At 51.0% G+C, this 14,154-nt stretch overlaps 1 protein-coding gene across 1 annotated transcript; it reads right to left on the bottom strand.

The window, feature by feature from the left end:
- Window positions 1-1,601: 1,601 nt before the first annotated feature.
- Window positions 1,602-13,963, bottom strand: SLC16A8 (solute carrier family 16 member 8). Its single transcript, XM_039487708.1, has 5 exons — window positions 13,630-13,963; window positions 9,325-9,636; window positions 8,521-8,664; window positions 6,268-7,137; window positions 1,602-1,993 (listed from the first exon to the last, which is right to left on the bottom strand). Exons 2-5 carry the CDS (start codon window positions 9,551-9,553, stop codon window positions 1,602-1,604), a joined length of 1,635 nt encoding a protein of 544 aa, XP_039343642.1. The 5' UTR covers window positions 9,554-9,636; window positions 13,630-13,963.
- Between the last annotated feature and the right edge of the window lie 191 nt (window positions 13,964-14,154).

Consider the following 14,154-nt stretch of genomic DNA (forward strand, 5'->3'; position numbering starts at 1 on the left):
CACATCTTGGTTGCAAGCCCCCTGGCTCATTGAGGTCTTGTCTCACTTTGAAAACTATCCTTATTGCAGCAAATCAATACCACTTGTGTAGTAGCAACTGGAGTGTGACCCTCTCTCTCTCTCCCCCCACCAAATTCAGTTTAGCTGGGCTATCAGTAATGTCTCTTATGACTACTCCCTAGTTCATATTCAAGCCAGTGACCTGAAGTGAAATGCCTGTTCTGCAGCCCTTGCGATCCCTGCCGTACAGCCCTCTGGCTTCTGATCCCTTGGTGTTGTAATAGGTCCCTTGAGGTGTTGGCACGGGGTGTTCGAGGTGAAGTAATTCAGGAAACTGGAAGGAAGGGCTTTGGCTAGGAGTGTCATAGTAGACCAGTTCTAAAGCAGATTAAGTGTGGTTTAAGCATGCGAGGGAAGGTTGTTCTCTTAGAATCCAGAAATCCATCTCTTAAGCCTGATTTACTACGTGCTCAAACCCCCTCATTCATTGCATCCTCTGGCTGCTGCTTGTTCTTCTGCCTGAACATTGATTCCTTTACATAAGGGGTTTTCTTTTAGTGCGCACGCGCGCGCGCGCACACCCCCCCACCCCCAACCCCCATTGCTTGTACCATTGCTGCCACATGGATAATCCCTCGGGACATGGCATGTCTTTTACCTGGGCCCTAAAGAGAAACTCTTCCTGCTCAGCGTTGTTCCCCTCACATGTCATCTATTCTCGCCTTGCAGATTCAGCCTGCGGGGAAGGGGCCTTGCTAGTATTCCTATCTGTAAGACTTAGTGTCAGGGCAGTTGTTAGCTAATGGCAGTTAGTTGGACTGTTTCCTTGCTTTGTGCCCTTAACTAGAGCTTTCCCCCCAATTCCTCCTTCTTGCCCATGAAGCATCACAACCACCTTGCTTTTGGCCTGCCACCCCCTCAGATAATCTCAAGCTGGGGTCAGACTGAAGTCCCTTCCCCTCATTTTTAGTATTGCCTAGGAAGGGGAAGGCCCTACCTTTCTCTAAGGCATTGGTTGTGGTTGGAGGCCAGGTCAGAGAGATTGACATGAAATATGGCAATTCCTGTAGCTGCCCTCTAGCTGTTTTTTCCCTACAACATCAGCTGCTTCCATGACAGCCTAAACCAACCTCCCTCCAGCCAGGTTCATAGTGTGGCCTCTTCTGCAGTCTATGAAGTGGGGTCTGTCCTGACAGCCGTGGCAGATTAGGAAAGGCATTGAAGACTGAGTAAATAGTAGCAGATATGATCATAGAGAGCCCCTAACTCTCTCTTAGGGTGATAGTGCAGAGGTAAAAGTAAAGTTCTCTGGCTGCCTCTGCTGCTGTTTAAAAATATTTCCCAGGGACAGTTTGTAGGGGAGGCTGGTTTTCAGTGTCTTTGGGCCTGTGTTGAATACATCAGTGTACTTGCAGTATACCGTTACACAGACATTATATATAGAAAAATTCCTTGCAGCTCCCCCCGCACCCACCCACCCAACAGCTTCTTCCCCAGCACACTCTCCCCCTTCAACCCATATTCCCTCCCCTATATACTTGTCTCCAAACCAGGCCAGTCACACACTTTAGCACTGGCTCTTAGTCCTGGCTTTTCACTTGCTAAAATCTCTCTCTCTCCACTGTCTGGCCAGAGTTGCATTCACCTGGGACTGGCACTGCCCCCTCATCCGCAGGCTGCTCAACCCCATCTGCACTATGGTCCTCTGCTACGTGGTTCACCACATCACTGGTCATGACGACAGCAGTGTTGGTGCTGTGGGACAGGTGGTGGTTGTCAGCAGCGTGATCCTCCACTTCCTGCACATCTGACTCTGCCTCTTCGGTATCACTGCCACCCCCTACCGAAGGGGTCTTCTCTGGCTGGGGTGTCTTCTTCTTCTGATTCAGGCAGCAGTAGGTGGCCATGGCCAGGAAGAGAGAGGAGAGTACAACCTCTGAGCCAGCTAGGTAGAAGATGATTGCATAGTTCTTGAATGCATCCACCAAGCGTCCTGATAGTCAAATGAGAAATAATTAGTGTTAGACTATCAGCAAGTCTTTTCCAATGACATGGAAGTTGCTGAGATCAGCACCTCAATGAGCTCTCTGTGGCTAGGGAATAATTTCCTAAGGAAAGAGACTGAACCAGCCTTATTGGGATATTCAAAATTACACTTGACAAAACCCTGGACAATATACAACAGAAAGCCATTCTGTGTTGGCTGAGAAAAACAAATGGGATGTGATCCAAGAGGTGAGTCTGTGACACTGCTTGTAGCTACTAATTTGCCTTTGTTCTGTAAGTGTTAAGTAATCGTGACAGCATGCTGATGTGGTCTGACACAGCTCCAGTCCATTTTCCCAACATCACAGTATGACAACTCAGAAGAGGCAATGGAATCACATGCAATGCTGTGGCATAATGCTTGAAACCAATATTGGGGGGGTCTTTGAATTGTCCCACCAGTTAGGGCTCATGGGATAACTCTGCAAAAGTCAGGATTGTCCTTTGTGCGTGGTTGGACCCTATATGTGACTGCAGGCTGGGTAAAGAGTAGGGAATAGTAGGGAGCAAATCTTAACACACAGCAAGCCCTCTCATCCTCTCGAACCTGCAGACCAAGCAGCGGCTAAGTAGGGTTATGCCAAGCAAAGTGACGCTGTTACTTTCTTCCCACTCAGCTTCTGCTCCTTTGAGTCAGATCAATTACGTTTACCAACAGACTCAAGCTTCCCCCACCATCAGGCCCCTACAGCTGCCAGGCACCATGGGCTAGATTCTGTTCTGCTTGGCATAGGCTGAACACATAAGCTTAGCCACAGTTCCATTCTGCCAAGGTTACGGTGACAGCTATTCCCTGGTTATCCTATTTTACAAACAAACTGCTCTCAACGTATAAAGATGGTCCCAGCTTCATTACTGCAGTATCCCAGGTCCCTCTCTCATGCCTCTATTGTCCTTGTCCCTCTCCATCGTTCTGTATTGACTTACCCAAATAACCGTAACCCTCTTCGAATCACAACTGGATGCCTTTCTGGAAGATGTGTTTGACTAAAGCATATGTTATTGGTCGCAGTGCAGGGGTAACTGGGTGAGGATCTCAGGCCAGTGTTATACAGGTCAGATTAGACCTGTCCCTTCTGGCCTTAAACTCTGTGCATAAATGGAGAGGAGACAAAGCATCTCTACCTCTCCAGGCTGTTCAGATCCCCTCATGGTCTCCTCCTTCCCTTTTCTTTCTGTTGCCATTTCTCCCATGTTCCTGCCTTGAAAGGAGCTGCTCCGGTGCTGCACACAATATTCAATAAAGGCCTATTTCTCCCCCCTTTGCGTTTTTGGCTGTCATGGCACCAAGCTCTGGATGCTGACAGACCCACCAGCAATGCTGAGCTAATGTCCCCTTCCCCTGCCACCACAGCTGCTTCATTAAGCCCCATGAATCATTACCTCTGTCACACAATCTATTTCAGAACTGTCCCTGAAGTGGGCCAGTGTCCGCCTGCTTGGGCCTGCTACTCCCCCTGGGAAGGGAACTAAGCATGTTCCTGTTTGGATCAGAGAAGAGGAGCCAGGTACTGTTGTTGTTAGTGAGGGTTCTCACAGTGACCCAACTTAAGCCATAGGTCTGGTCCTCTCCTCCCCACAATCATAGTGTAGGACTGGAGGGAACCGCAAGAGGTTATCTAGTCCAGTCCCCTGCTCTGAGGCAGGACTAAGTATTATCTAGACCATCCCTGACAGGTGTTTGTCCAACCTGCTCTTAAAAACCTCCAGTGACAGATTCCACAGCCGCCCTAGGTAATTTGATCCAGTGCTTAACCTTCCTGACAGAAAGATTTTCCTAATGTCTAACCTAAATCTCCCTTGCTTTTGCCTTCAGAGGCTGTAGTGCAGTGGTTCCCAAACGACCGCTTTGGCATCTTACTAAGTGTCCCTGACCCCAATCAGTCTGGTGTGACTGGAACAGCCCGGCCAGTTTGAGCTCTCATGCATGGTGGGTGAGAGGTCACGCTGTGCGGAGGATGCCATCTGGAGAACAAAATGATGTCCTCCATGCAGCAAAAATGCGGGAATGCTGTTCTGGCATATTCTGACCCTGGCTCAAGGGATGGATTCCCCAAGGGCTGGGGACCCCATTTTGGGAGCCTATGTGCTAGTGGAGGGTTTACTATGGACAAGAAGCTGGATATGAGTCAGCAGTGTGCCCTTGTTGCCAAGAAAGCCAATGGCATATATTAGTAGGATCATTGCCAGCAGATTGAGGGAAGTTACTATTCCCCTCTATTCGTTACTGGTGAGGCCACACCGCGAGTATTGCATCCAGTTTTGGTTCCCCCACTACAGACGGGATGTGGACAAATTGGAGAGAGTCCAGCGGGGGCCAGTGGAAATGATTAGGGGGCTGGGGCACATGACTTGTGAGGAGAGGCTGAGGGAACTGGGCTTATTTAGTCCGCAGAAGAGAAGAGAAGAGTGAGGAGGGAAAAGCAGCCTTCAACTACCTGAACGGGGATTCTAAAGAGGCTGGAGCTTGGCTGTTTTCAGTGGTGGCAGATGACAGAACAAGGAGCAATGGTCTCAAGTTGCAGTGTGGGAGGTCTAGGTTGGATATAAGGAAACACTATTTTATGAGAAGGGCGGTGAAGCACCGGAATGGGTTACCTAGGGAGGTGGTGGAATCTCCATCCTTACAGGTTTTTAAGGCCCGGCTTGACAAAGCCCTGTGGCTGGGATGCTTTAGTTGGTGTTGGTCCTGCTTTGAGCAGGGGATTGGACTAGATGACCTCCTGAGGTCTCCTCCAAACCTAATCTTCTATGATTCAGCATGGAAATGGGATGGTTGGCACAGCATGGAGAGGAGCTCATTCACGCTGTGTTTCATGCACTGCCATGTCATGGCTGGAGATATGGGTTCAAATTTTGGCTTAAGGAAAGGAGCAAAGGGGGTGTCAGTCTGAGCCCTGGTAGGCATTTACCTACAATACACCAGAGACACTTCAGCAAATAAATTATTTAGTAAATTTGCCCTTGTTTTCCTGTTTGCATGTTATCCACTAATTGACAAGAACTGGTCATGTTCTTCAGACACTTTATGCAAGCTACTCCCTCCCAAGGGAACAAACTATTCACTATTAGTTACATATTATTGCCACTTCATAGATGCTGGAACTAGGGGTGCTGCCCTACCTGCTGGCTTGAAGTGGTTTCTACCATAACCAGGGTTTACTGTTTGGTTCAATGGCTCTCCGCACCCCCACTGTACAAATTGTTCCAACACCCCTTCTCCACTCCCTTATTGAATGAAAGACTTTGAATCTGCTCTCTAAAAAAGATTTGGAGATAGCCCTGTGCACAGTTCTGGCAGGGATGTATTGCTCCAAACGTTCATGAGACTTGTGCTTTCTGCAAGCAAAAATAGTCACGCTCATGAATATGCACAGCAACACAGCAGACGGGCTGTGAATACTAATGAGAAGCTGCTGGTTTTAGTCACATTAATGTTCACAAATGCTTTTTGCAGTTTTTGCCAGGCTTTAACAACAACATAACCTTCTCTTCTTACCCATGCAAAGCAATAGCAGGGGGTGCTGTTGGTCAGGATAAAGGGTCGCTGGGGGCAGATCCCACTATAGGTAGCACTAACTAAATGCTCATAGCTGCTAATTTTTTATGAGCAAAACTACTAGAATTCACAAAAAGAATCTCTCAGCACACCGGTTATATCAGTTTTGTTGTGTATTGGGTTGGACTCAGATTTTTTTACAGGGACAATTGAAATGAAAAACCAGCTCAGTGTTTTGTATATTTTGTGAAAAACTGATTTAAAAAAAAGAGAGAGAGAGCGAAGTGTATATACCCGCACACACATAATAAAGCAGGGGTACCTTTTCCCCCCCACTTGTGCAAACAGAAGCAAGGAAATAGTCCCTCATTCATTCCTCTCTAAAAATAGGAGTTGAACTGTTCAACTCCCTTCAGTTCTTCAGTAATCTGCTTAGATGTCCTCTCCCTCAAGGAATTAAAGAGGTGCAGCCTCATGAACCCTTCAGATGCCAGGTACTGATGCCACCTCGCCCCGCCCTGATATCTAGGATGCCATTAGATGACTATGGATACCATTCCACCAATCAAAGGTTAGAGCTAGAAATATGCAGTTAAAATGTCTGGATGCCTCCAAATTCTTGAGAGGACTTAACCATTAGTGTTACCCTGTTGGTCAAGAGTCCCAATGTCAGGCCGGAAGGGCAGCTGGGTGACCGACAGCTCTCTCAAGCACAAACATACCTGCTGAGGGTGGCCCAATGAGCACAGCAATGGCTTCAATGAGCAGGACCAGCCCAATGGCACTGGAGAACTTCTGGGATCCAACAATGGCCATGAGCACCTCAAACTGCAGTGCACCCACCATGCCATAGGAGACGCCAAAGAAGACACAGAAGATGACCAGTGCCGTGTAGGTGTTAGCCCTGGCACTGCAGATGTCTGTCAGGCCATTGAAGAGCATAGCAAAGCTTAATAAGTAGGCAACATGGGGACGCATCCACTTCAGCCCGGCTAGCATCCCACAGGAAGGGCGGGCAAAGATGTCTATGAAGCCAATGATGGACAGCAGGAAGGCAGCTTCTGTGTCTGGCACTCCTATGTCTTTGGCATAGTTGACCAGCAATATGGGGGGCACAAAGAGACCCAAGACCATGATGAACTTAGCAATGGAGTAAATGACAAATCCCCGGTTGGAGAAGATAGAAAAATCCAATAGCTTCTTCCCTTTCCTGGGCTGCTGCTGCTTCTTGGTTTTCTTTGACTTTTTGGCTCCATCAGTGGTGCTTATGGCCTCCTCTGCCCCTTCCCCAATGGGCAGCATCTCCTTGGCTTCATATTTGTCCTGAACTCTCTCCATCTTCCGCTTCATGCCTGCCTCGAGAGGTCTCATGACTGCTCCACAGGTGCAGCAATTGAGCAGCAAACCCCCCATGATGAGGAATCCCCCTCGCCAGCCAAACTTCTCGAGCAAGACCTGACCCAGCGGAGAGAGGGTAGAGAGGAAAACAGGGCTCCCAGCTGCAGCAAGCCCATTGGCCAGAGGTCTACGTTTGTCAAAGTAGGTGCCCAGCATGATCAGGGAGGGCTGGAAGTTCAGAGCCATACCTAGACCTGTGGGCAGGGGTAGGGGAAGGAGGAGATGGAGACAGTAATGGGTGTGAGACAACAGAGACAAGAGGACCACAACAAATGCAAACCTCTCAGATATTCTGCACGCACACACCTAGCCCACAGACCCCATCATGTAGTTCAATTCTCTTCCTGAGTCTTAGACTCTCCCACACGAGTTACTGTATGAAACTCATAGGCAGAGGCAGGGACAAGTCCCAAAGAGCTTACATTGCACTGGGACCCGCCCACTTTCACCTGCCTTTGGCTACCCCATTCTAACTGGCAGGCCTCTCCTGAGAGTCTGTATCAGGACTGCTCCACTATCACCTTCCTTGTGCTATTACCCTTTAAACTCTTGATCAGTCCCACTGTGACCCCCACCTCAGGCTGTTCCATTGTCAGATTGCATCCCAAAGAGAAAATATTAACTGGACCAGGGTTTTTTTTCTGTTACTATGGGTTCTTCTTTCTCCTAGTGCATGTGTCTCTTCCCACGTGCCCCCTCAGAGCTCAGTGGTTCCCCCCCACCTCATGCCCCACTGACTCTGCCTCTGTATGAAGACGGCTGGGTGGAGTTCCCTCTCTAGCCCATCCAATCTTGCTAAATCAATTGATGAGCCAGACCTTAAGCTGTTTCTCCTGCCAGCCACTGAGTTCTGAGCAGATCGTCCTCACAGTGCTCTCAGCCTTTGCCAGCCAGAGAACAAGGGTCCTGGACACTGAGGTCCCTGGGCCAGCTCTGATTCCATCTATGCAGCTCCAGATGGAGGCAGGCAGAAGTCTCAGTCACCGCCCAGACCCCTCCTCTTTCCTCCTCCGGCCTCAAGAGCCAGTGCCATAAAGCTGCTGCCATGGCAGGCTGTCCTCCCAACAGCCACGTCAGCTCCCTGAGCACATCCACAGTAAAGAGAAAATCCTCTTCCCTTAGCATCCAAACTCTGTTTCTCCAGAGCAAAGGAGGGTGTTGGGGGGGAAACCATGTCATGAAGTTGTGTGTTTCTCACTCAGTCTCCACTTCTCTCCCCTATGGCCATGTAATCCTTCCATGGACTTAGACCCCTTTATTTCTCCATCATCCCTACCAGTGTGCCTCACAACTCCTGGCTCTGCCTTGTTTCCCTCAGGTAGCAGCTTGCAAGCCTGAACTGCATTTAAGCATGTGTCTTGCTCACACAGATCCAGTGGAAGCACAGACAAGGCCTCTCTATACCCCACCACCACTCTCTCCCTCCCCTATCTGTCTTCATATATAGTAGTTAGACATCATCTATGTCCCTTCTGTCTCTATCTCTGCCTATGTCATCCACCCCCGGCCTCAAGCTGCTGGGATCCGACAGGCGCACTCCCACAGCTGCAGCGCTTTCCTCTCCGTAGGGCTCTCACCTGTCAGCACGCCAGCCGTCAGGTACAGCTCAATAATGTTGGTGGTGAAGGAGGCTAGGATCATACCGGAAGATGCCAGGAGCCCACCGACAAGCATCACAGGCCGGCACCCAAACTGGTTCACCATGATGCTGCTCACAGGCCCTGAATGGAAGCCGAGCAGCCAGAGTGAGAACCAGAGAAAAGAAGGCGTTAGGGCAGCTACAACCGAGAGACTTCTCCACACGCCTGCAGCACGTGAATGCAGAATGCTGAGGCCAAAGGAAAGCTCCCTCCCTCACCATCGGCTCTGCGCTGGAGGTCGAGCGTCAGCTCTAGGGTCCAGCAGAGTAGCTCTGTCTCCACACTGCCACAAGGGAGACCTGGTTTTGATTTCTTCTTTCCATGGGGCAAGAAGAGACTCGGTGTAACATGGCGACAGCTACACTCCGTTTCAGTGAGGGCAGCAAAAGGGCAGAGTGGGACCCCCCCCCCTCTGGCTGACCAAGGAATGGAGCTGATGAGCAGGCAAAGAGCTCTTCAGGGTGCCAGCGGAGACATAGGGGGTGTCCGAGGCATGGCGGACATGGGGGCATAAATCAGCAACATTACATGCGCATCCCCCTTCTGGGAGGGGTGCTGGGGACAGAGGTCACTCTGCCCCAACTTCCCATTTGGTTTTAGTGCAGAGGAGGATTGGGAAGCATAAAGAGACAGTTAAAGACCAAAGGAAGCGTCCACTCTGTGCTGGGTATGTGTTTGAGCGGGGGAGGGCTAAGGTGGGGGATTGTTGGAAGGGGGCCAGGCTCACACTAGCATTCTCACCCATGCCATACAGCATGGCCAGCATGATGGACGAGATCCAAGCTGTGTCGCTGTAGCCCACGTGGAAGTCGTGCATGAGCTCCTTGAAGTAGACGCTCACTGCCTTCGGAAAGGCGTAGGAGAAGCCAGTGATCACAAAGCAGCCCAGCAGCACTATCCAGCCCCAGCCACCATCTGGGGGCTTCACCGAAGCCGGCGACTGGCCCTCCTCTGGCTCAGACCTCCCCATTTCCTAATTTGGGGGAGGGGACCCAATGCCAAGCGGGAGTTGGGGGCGGGGGAGAGCGTGCAGTAGACACAGATCTCCAAGAGCTGCAGGAGGAGAAGAGCATACAGGACACATGGTTACAATGGCAGCTCCAGCCTTCCGCCCGGCGCTCCACTATTGCCTGTTGAAGTTCACTTGTGCCAGTATTTACTCCCACCGTCTCTGACCTCTGCCCCCTCGTCACACGGAGCTGCAGCATGGGCTAGTAGCTAAGGCACTGGAGTGGGAGGCAGGAGACCTGGAGCTATTCCAAGCTCTTTGCCACTGACCTGCTGGGTGACCTTGGGCCTGTCCCTTCACCTCTCCTCTGTGCCTGGTTCCCCTCCCATTCATTGGCTGCCTTGTCTAGTTAGGCTGAAGCTCTTCAGGGTCTGTCTCTCAAGCTGTGTTTCCACAGTGCCTAGCACAACAGGGCTCTGGTTTGGGTTGGAGCCTAGACATGCTATATAACACCATGCATGCTCTCTGCAAGCACACTGCAGACACGCACCACCACCCCCCGCCACGCACCCTCTTTTTGAGCTGGCGAGGAGACAGATTTTTTGAAGGGGTGTGTGCAAGCTAGAGCTGTAGGGTATTTGCATGCCAGAGAGATTAGGGCTCTGTACCTATATGGTGTGGCCAGAACAAAGGCAGGGGGAGTTAGGGAGGGGGCAGGGGCTGTCTTGTGAGTTTCTCTCAAAAGCCTTAAGCTGGCCAAGAATTTTGCTCCCACTGGCCCGTCTGGCTTTGTTTTTCTCACTTCTGCAGTCTGTGCCAGGGCGCCCATCGGGCCCTTCTCAATGCTGAGCATGGTGGACCCCGGGAGCACGTAACATCAGCACAGGGAGGCCACAGCCTCTCTCTTGGTCACCCCATGTCTCTGCAGGAACACACTCTATGCTTTGGCTATAACTGCTAACAGCACTCTCTCACTCCTGGCCAGGGCGTGGACAGCACATGGTATGACAGGTTCCAGGGAACAGGTGGATTTCCCCAGGCTTAGCTCACAGCTTGCCATGCTGCTTTCCTCTCCTGGCAATGCAGGTTTCCCCTCCCAAAATGCCTCTCCCCACTCCAGTGCCACTGGCTGCAGTACATTGGATGGACAGTTCACTCTGTGATGATGTCTCCATTCCCTGCCTCAGCCAGTCCTGGGAAGTCCCAGCCTTCATTGTGATCTGGGAGTGCCATATGAGCCAAGGAGGTTCTCACTGACAAGGCACAGGACGGGGAAGTAGGAGATCTAAGCTCTATCCCCAGCTCTGGTGCAGACTGTATGTGGGTGACCTTGAGCTAGTCATCTCCCCTCTCCGTGCATAACAGAGAGTCTCTTTCAGCCCCTTTATCACAAGGGTGTTATGAGCGATCATATTTGTAAGGTGCTTCAAGAGCCTCCGGTGGAAGTACAGAATGACATTATTCAGGGTAAACCACCTTCACTGGATAAGAGTCCAATTTGGAGAGCAGCCCCGTCTTCCCCTGCTCCAGCTCCAACCAGCCTCAGTAGTTTTGTGAGGTTACTAATTCCCCACAGGGGGTGAGGAGCTGGTGTTACACAACTAAATAGGTTATGGTGTAGGCTGTCAGCAGGTCAATATGGCACAACTAAAAATAAAAATAGGGCTGGGTGTCTGCAATCACCACTTGAGTAAGGACTATGTAGCATCGCACCAGCCGAAATGGCGAGATTGCCTGTGGGCCTATAGTAAGGGACACTGCTATACCCACAATGCACTGTAAGCCAGATTTGCATGAGAAGGCACCACTGGCTTTGGGCCAATAGTCACTAATCAAGTTTCTGAGCCAGGCTCAGCACATACAGGGCTGGTGACCCCAGATGCCCTCAGCAGAGTTTCCCTTCCCCCACCAGGAGGACCCTTGTTCTGGGAAAGCGTGGTCAGTTGTCCTACCACAACACACTGCTGTTGGCAAGTGCCTTGAGCCAAGCTCTGTTGAAGCAAAGCTGGAAAGGCTATTTCTGGCACCTCTCCCACAAGGTCTAGCCCAGTGCTCCCTAGTCAACAGTTGTTGGGAACCTGTCGCACAGGAAATTAATGGACAGTGGGATCTTGCTGTGAGGGTGGTTTTAAGCAGCATCTTCTTTGGACGGTTCTAGCCAAATGCTCCTCGTGCGCAGAATCAGCGTGTGCTGTGAGCTTCCGAAAACGGGCAGGCAAGGGGCCAGCGAGCTCTGCCTGGTGTTGTAACCCATTTATAGAAGGCTCCAGCTCCCCCACACCGGCTCTAGCATTCTCTACCTGCAGCCAAGCAGCACTGAGAAACTCATTCCAGACATAAGACTTGGAGCTCATACAGCACCTTAAGCGTTCAAAGTGCTGCATGTACGTTAGCCCATTAATATTCATCCCCATACACACACACACGTGTGTTACAGATGGGAAAACTCAGGCACAGAGATGATAAATTACTCGCCCAAGGCCACCCAGTGAGCCAGCGGCAGAGTCAGGATTAGAACTCAGGAGCTGTGACTCCCCCAGTGCTGTGTTTATTTATCTAGACCATACTGCCAAAAAGAATCTGAGCCTTACAACCAAGTCTCCCTGACTCAGTGCAAATGAGTGACAGACAGCAGTAGGAACGGGCAGTTGGAAAGGCATTTCCACGCTAAGTATTCACCGCCCGGGGTGAGGGTTCTACTGTCAACCACCAACAGTTCTAACCTTTTACTGCTCCAAATGATCACTTCAAACAGTGGCACCACGGCAGGTTGATTTAGTGACACTCCAGTCTCCGCTCCGCCCACAACCTGTCTCCAACTTACTAGCAAGCAAGTTACTATTGTATTACAGGGCATGTGCTCTAATGGAACTAAGATTCCCAGATCAGTCTTGGACCTGGACCACTGGCATCATCTGATGCATGCAGCTGTGTTGGAAGAGTGTCTGCTGCCAAACGCACGCACCCGCATGGACATCTGCCCCAGATTGCTGCTGTTAATTTCCTCAGCTCACCCTTACGTTTCTCAATCTTGTTGAAACCTCTGTGCTCTAGCACCATGATCTGGGGTTTATTGGGAAGCAGACAGGCAGTGTTCATAAACAACACGTCTCCTCGCTCTAAATGTTCAATAGCTTCTAGGCAAGGGCATCGATTTGGCCCTCTGGCACACAACAGCTCATTTGCAAAACATGGTCTGATGTGCCATTTACTCCAGGGTCTGAGACCGGTGTGGGGGCGTGTAGGTTTCCCGCTCGGAAGTTCACAACGAATACACTGGCTGTTCTGATCATTGCTACGGGGGTTGTATGCACTGATGTACACTGTGTCTGGGCCTTGCACACCACTGCTCACTACTATTTTCTCCAGTGCCGGGGAGGTTTGTTTGGATATTTTAAATACTCAATTCCCAGTTCAAACACACACTACAGTAGATGGATCATTGGCAGGCAGAGACTCCGCCCCAAACGCTAATGCCCAACGCATCACACCTGCATTCTCAGGTGTCCCCAGAGCACCCGTCACCTTTGTAGCTCAGTGCTGATGTCTCAGTTATGCCAGGGTGAGATTCACCACCAGTGCTAGAAAAACCACGTGCAAGGACAGTGCACTAATGGTGAGAGTCACACCCTCAGTCTTTGTGTGCGGGGTGGGCTCCCCCCGGGGCTAGCACTGAGAATTGCCCTCCACGCACAGCAGGATCCCACCACTAGGGAGCTGTCCCAGACCCAACCTCTGAACAAAGTGGGATCCACAACTCGAGCACGCTGGCACTGGGAGTCAATGGGATCCACACACTAGTGCCAGCATTCTCCTCTAGTGTCCCAGCTCAGTGGGGTCCCTGCTCCAGGTGGTGGTGCCAGGGTTCACCCTTCCAGCCTCCAAGAGCGGCAGATCCACGTCACAGAGGGAGAGAGGGTGCATGGGGAGAGCATCCAGAAGAGAATTAGATAAGCTTTCCCTGGCACAGGCTGACCTATTAATAGGCTATACCCCGAGACCAGCATTAGCCTGAGCATCAACCAGGAGAACATCCTGCACATACCACTAACCTACCAAATGAATCAACGCTCGTCAAAGTGCATCTGGATACAAACCTTGCAGGATGGCGGCTGCCTGTTCACCCTCCGAGTTCCAGGGGGCTGATCTGTGTGGTGCTGTTTGGCTCCTGGAGGGGCACGCTAGCTTAGATGGTGTTTTTCGGGGTTAGCTCCATGACAGATGCCTGGCAGCAGCCTGCTTTCTTTTCCTGGACAGCAAAGTCTCCCCTCCAATCTGGATTGCAGAAAATCCTGCACAGCTTCCTGTCCTCTCCTGAACCACCTGATGCTGGTGGGGTCATGCAGTGATCCCCAGCTGCTGCAGAGACCCCCCCTGCTCAAGTCCTCTCCGCTGGGAGTCCCTGGGTGCAGCGCAGTTTGCAGCTTGAGCCCCAAGGTGTTTACACTGTGGATGTGGGTCAGCAGCTGCTTATGTTTTAAAGTCGGCAAAGCATCAGAGGTGCTGATCTAGCAGAAACCACCTCTCCATTTTTAAGAAGCTTTCCCAGCCAATGGGAAGGAGCAGCCTGCATGCCTGGGCCAGAATGCCCTGGTAATCCCACGGCTCAGCATAGAGAGACG

This window comes from Mauremys reevesii, linkage group 1 (assembly GCF_016161935.1).
Source record: "Mauremys reevesii isolate NIE-2019 linkage group 1, ASM1616193v1, whole genome shotgun sequence".
Classification (NCBI taxonomy): domain Eukaryota; kingdom Metazoa; phylum Chordata; order Testudines; family Geoemydidae; genus Mauremys; species Mauremys reevesii.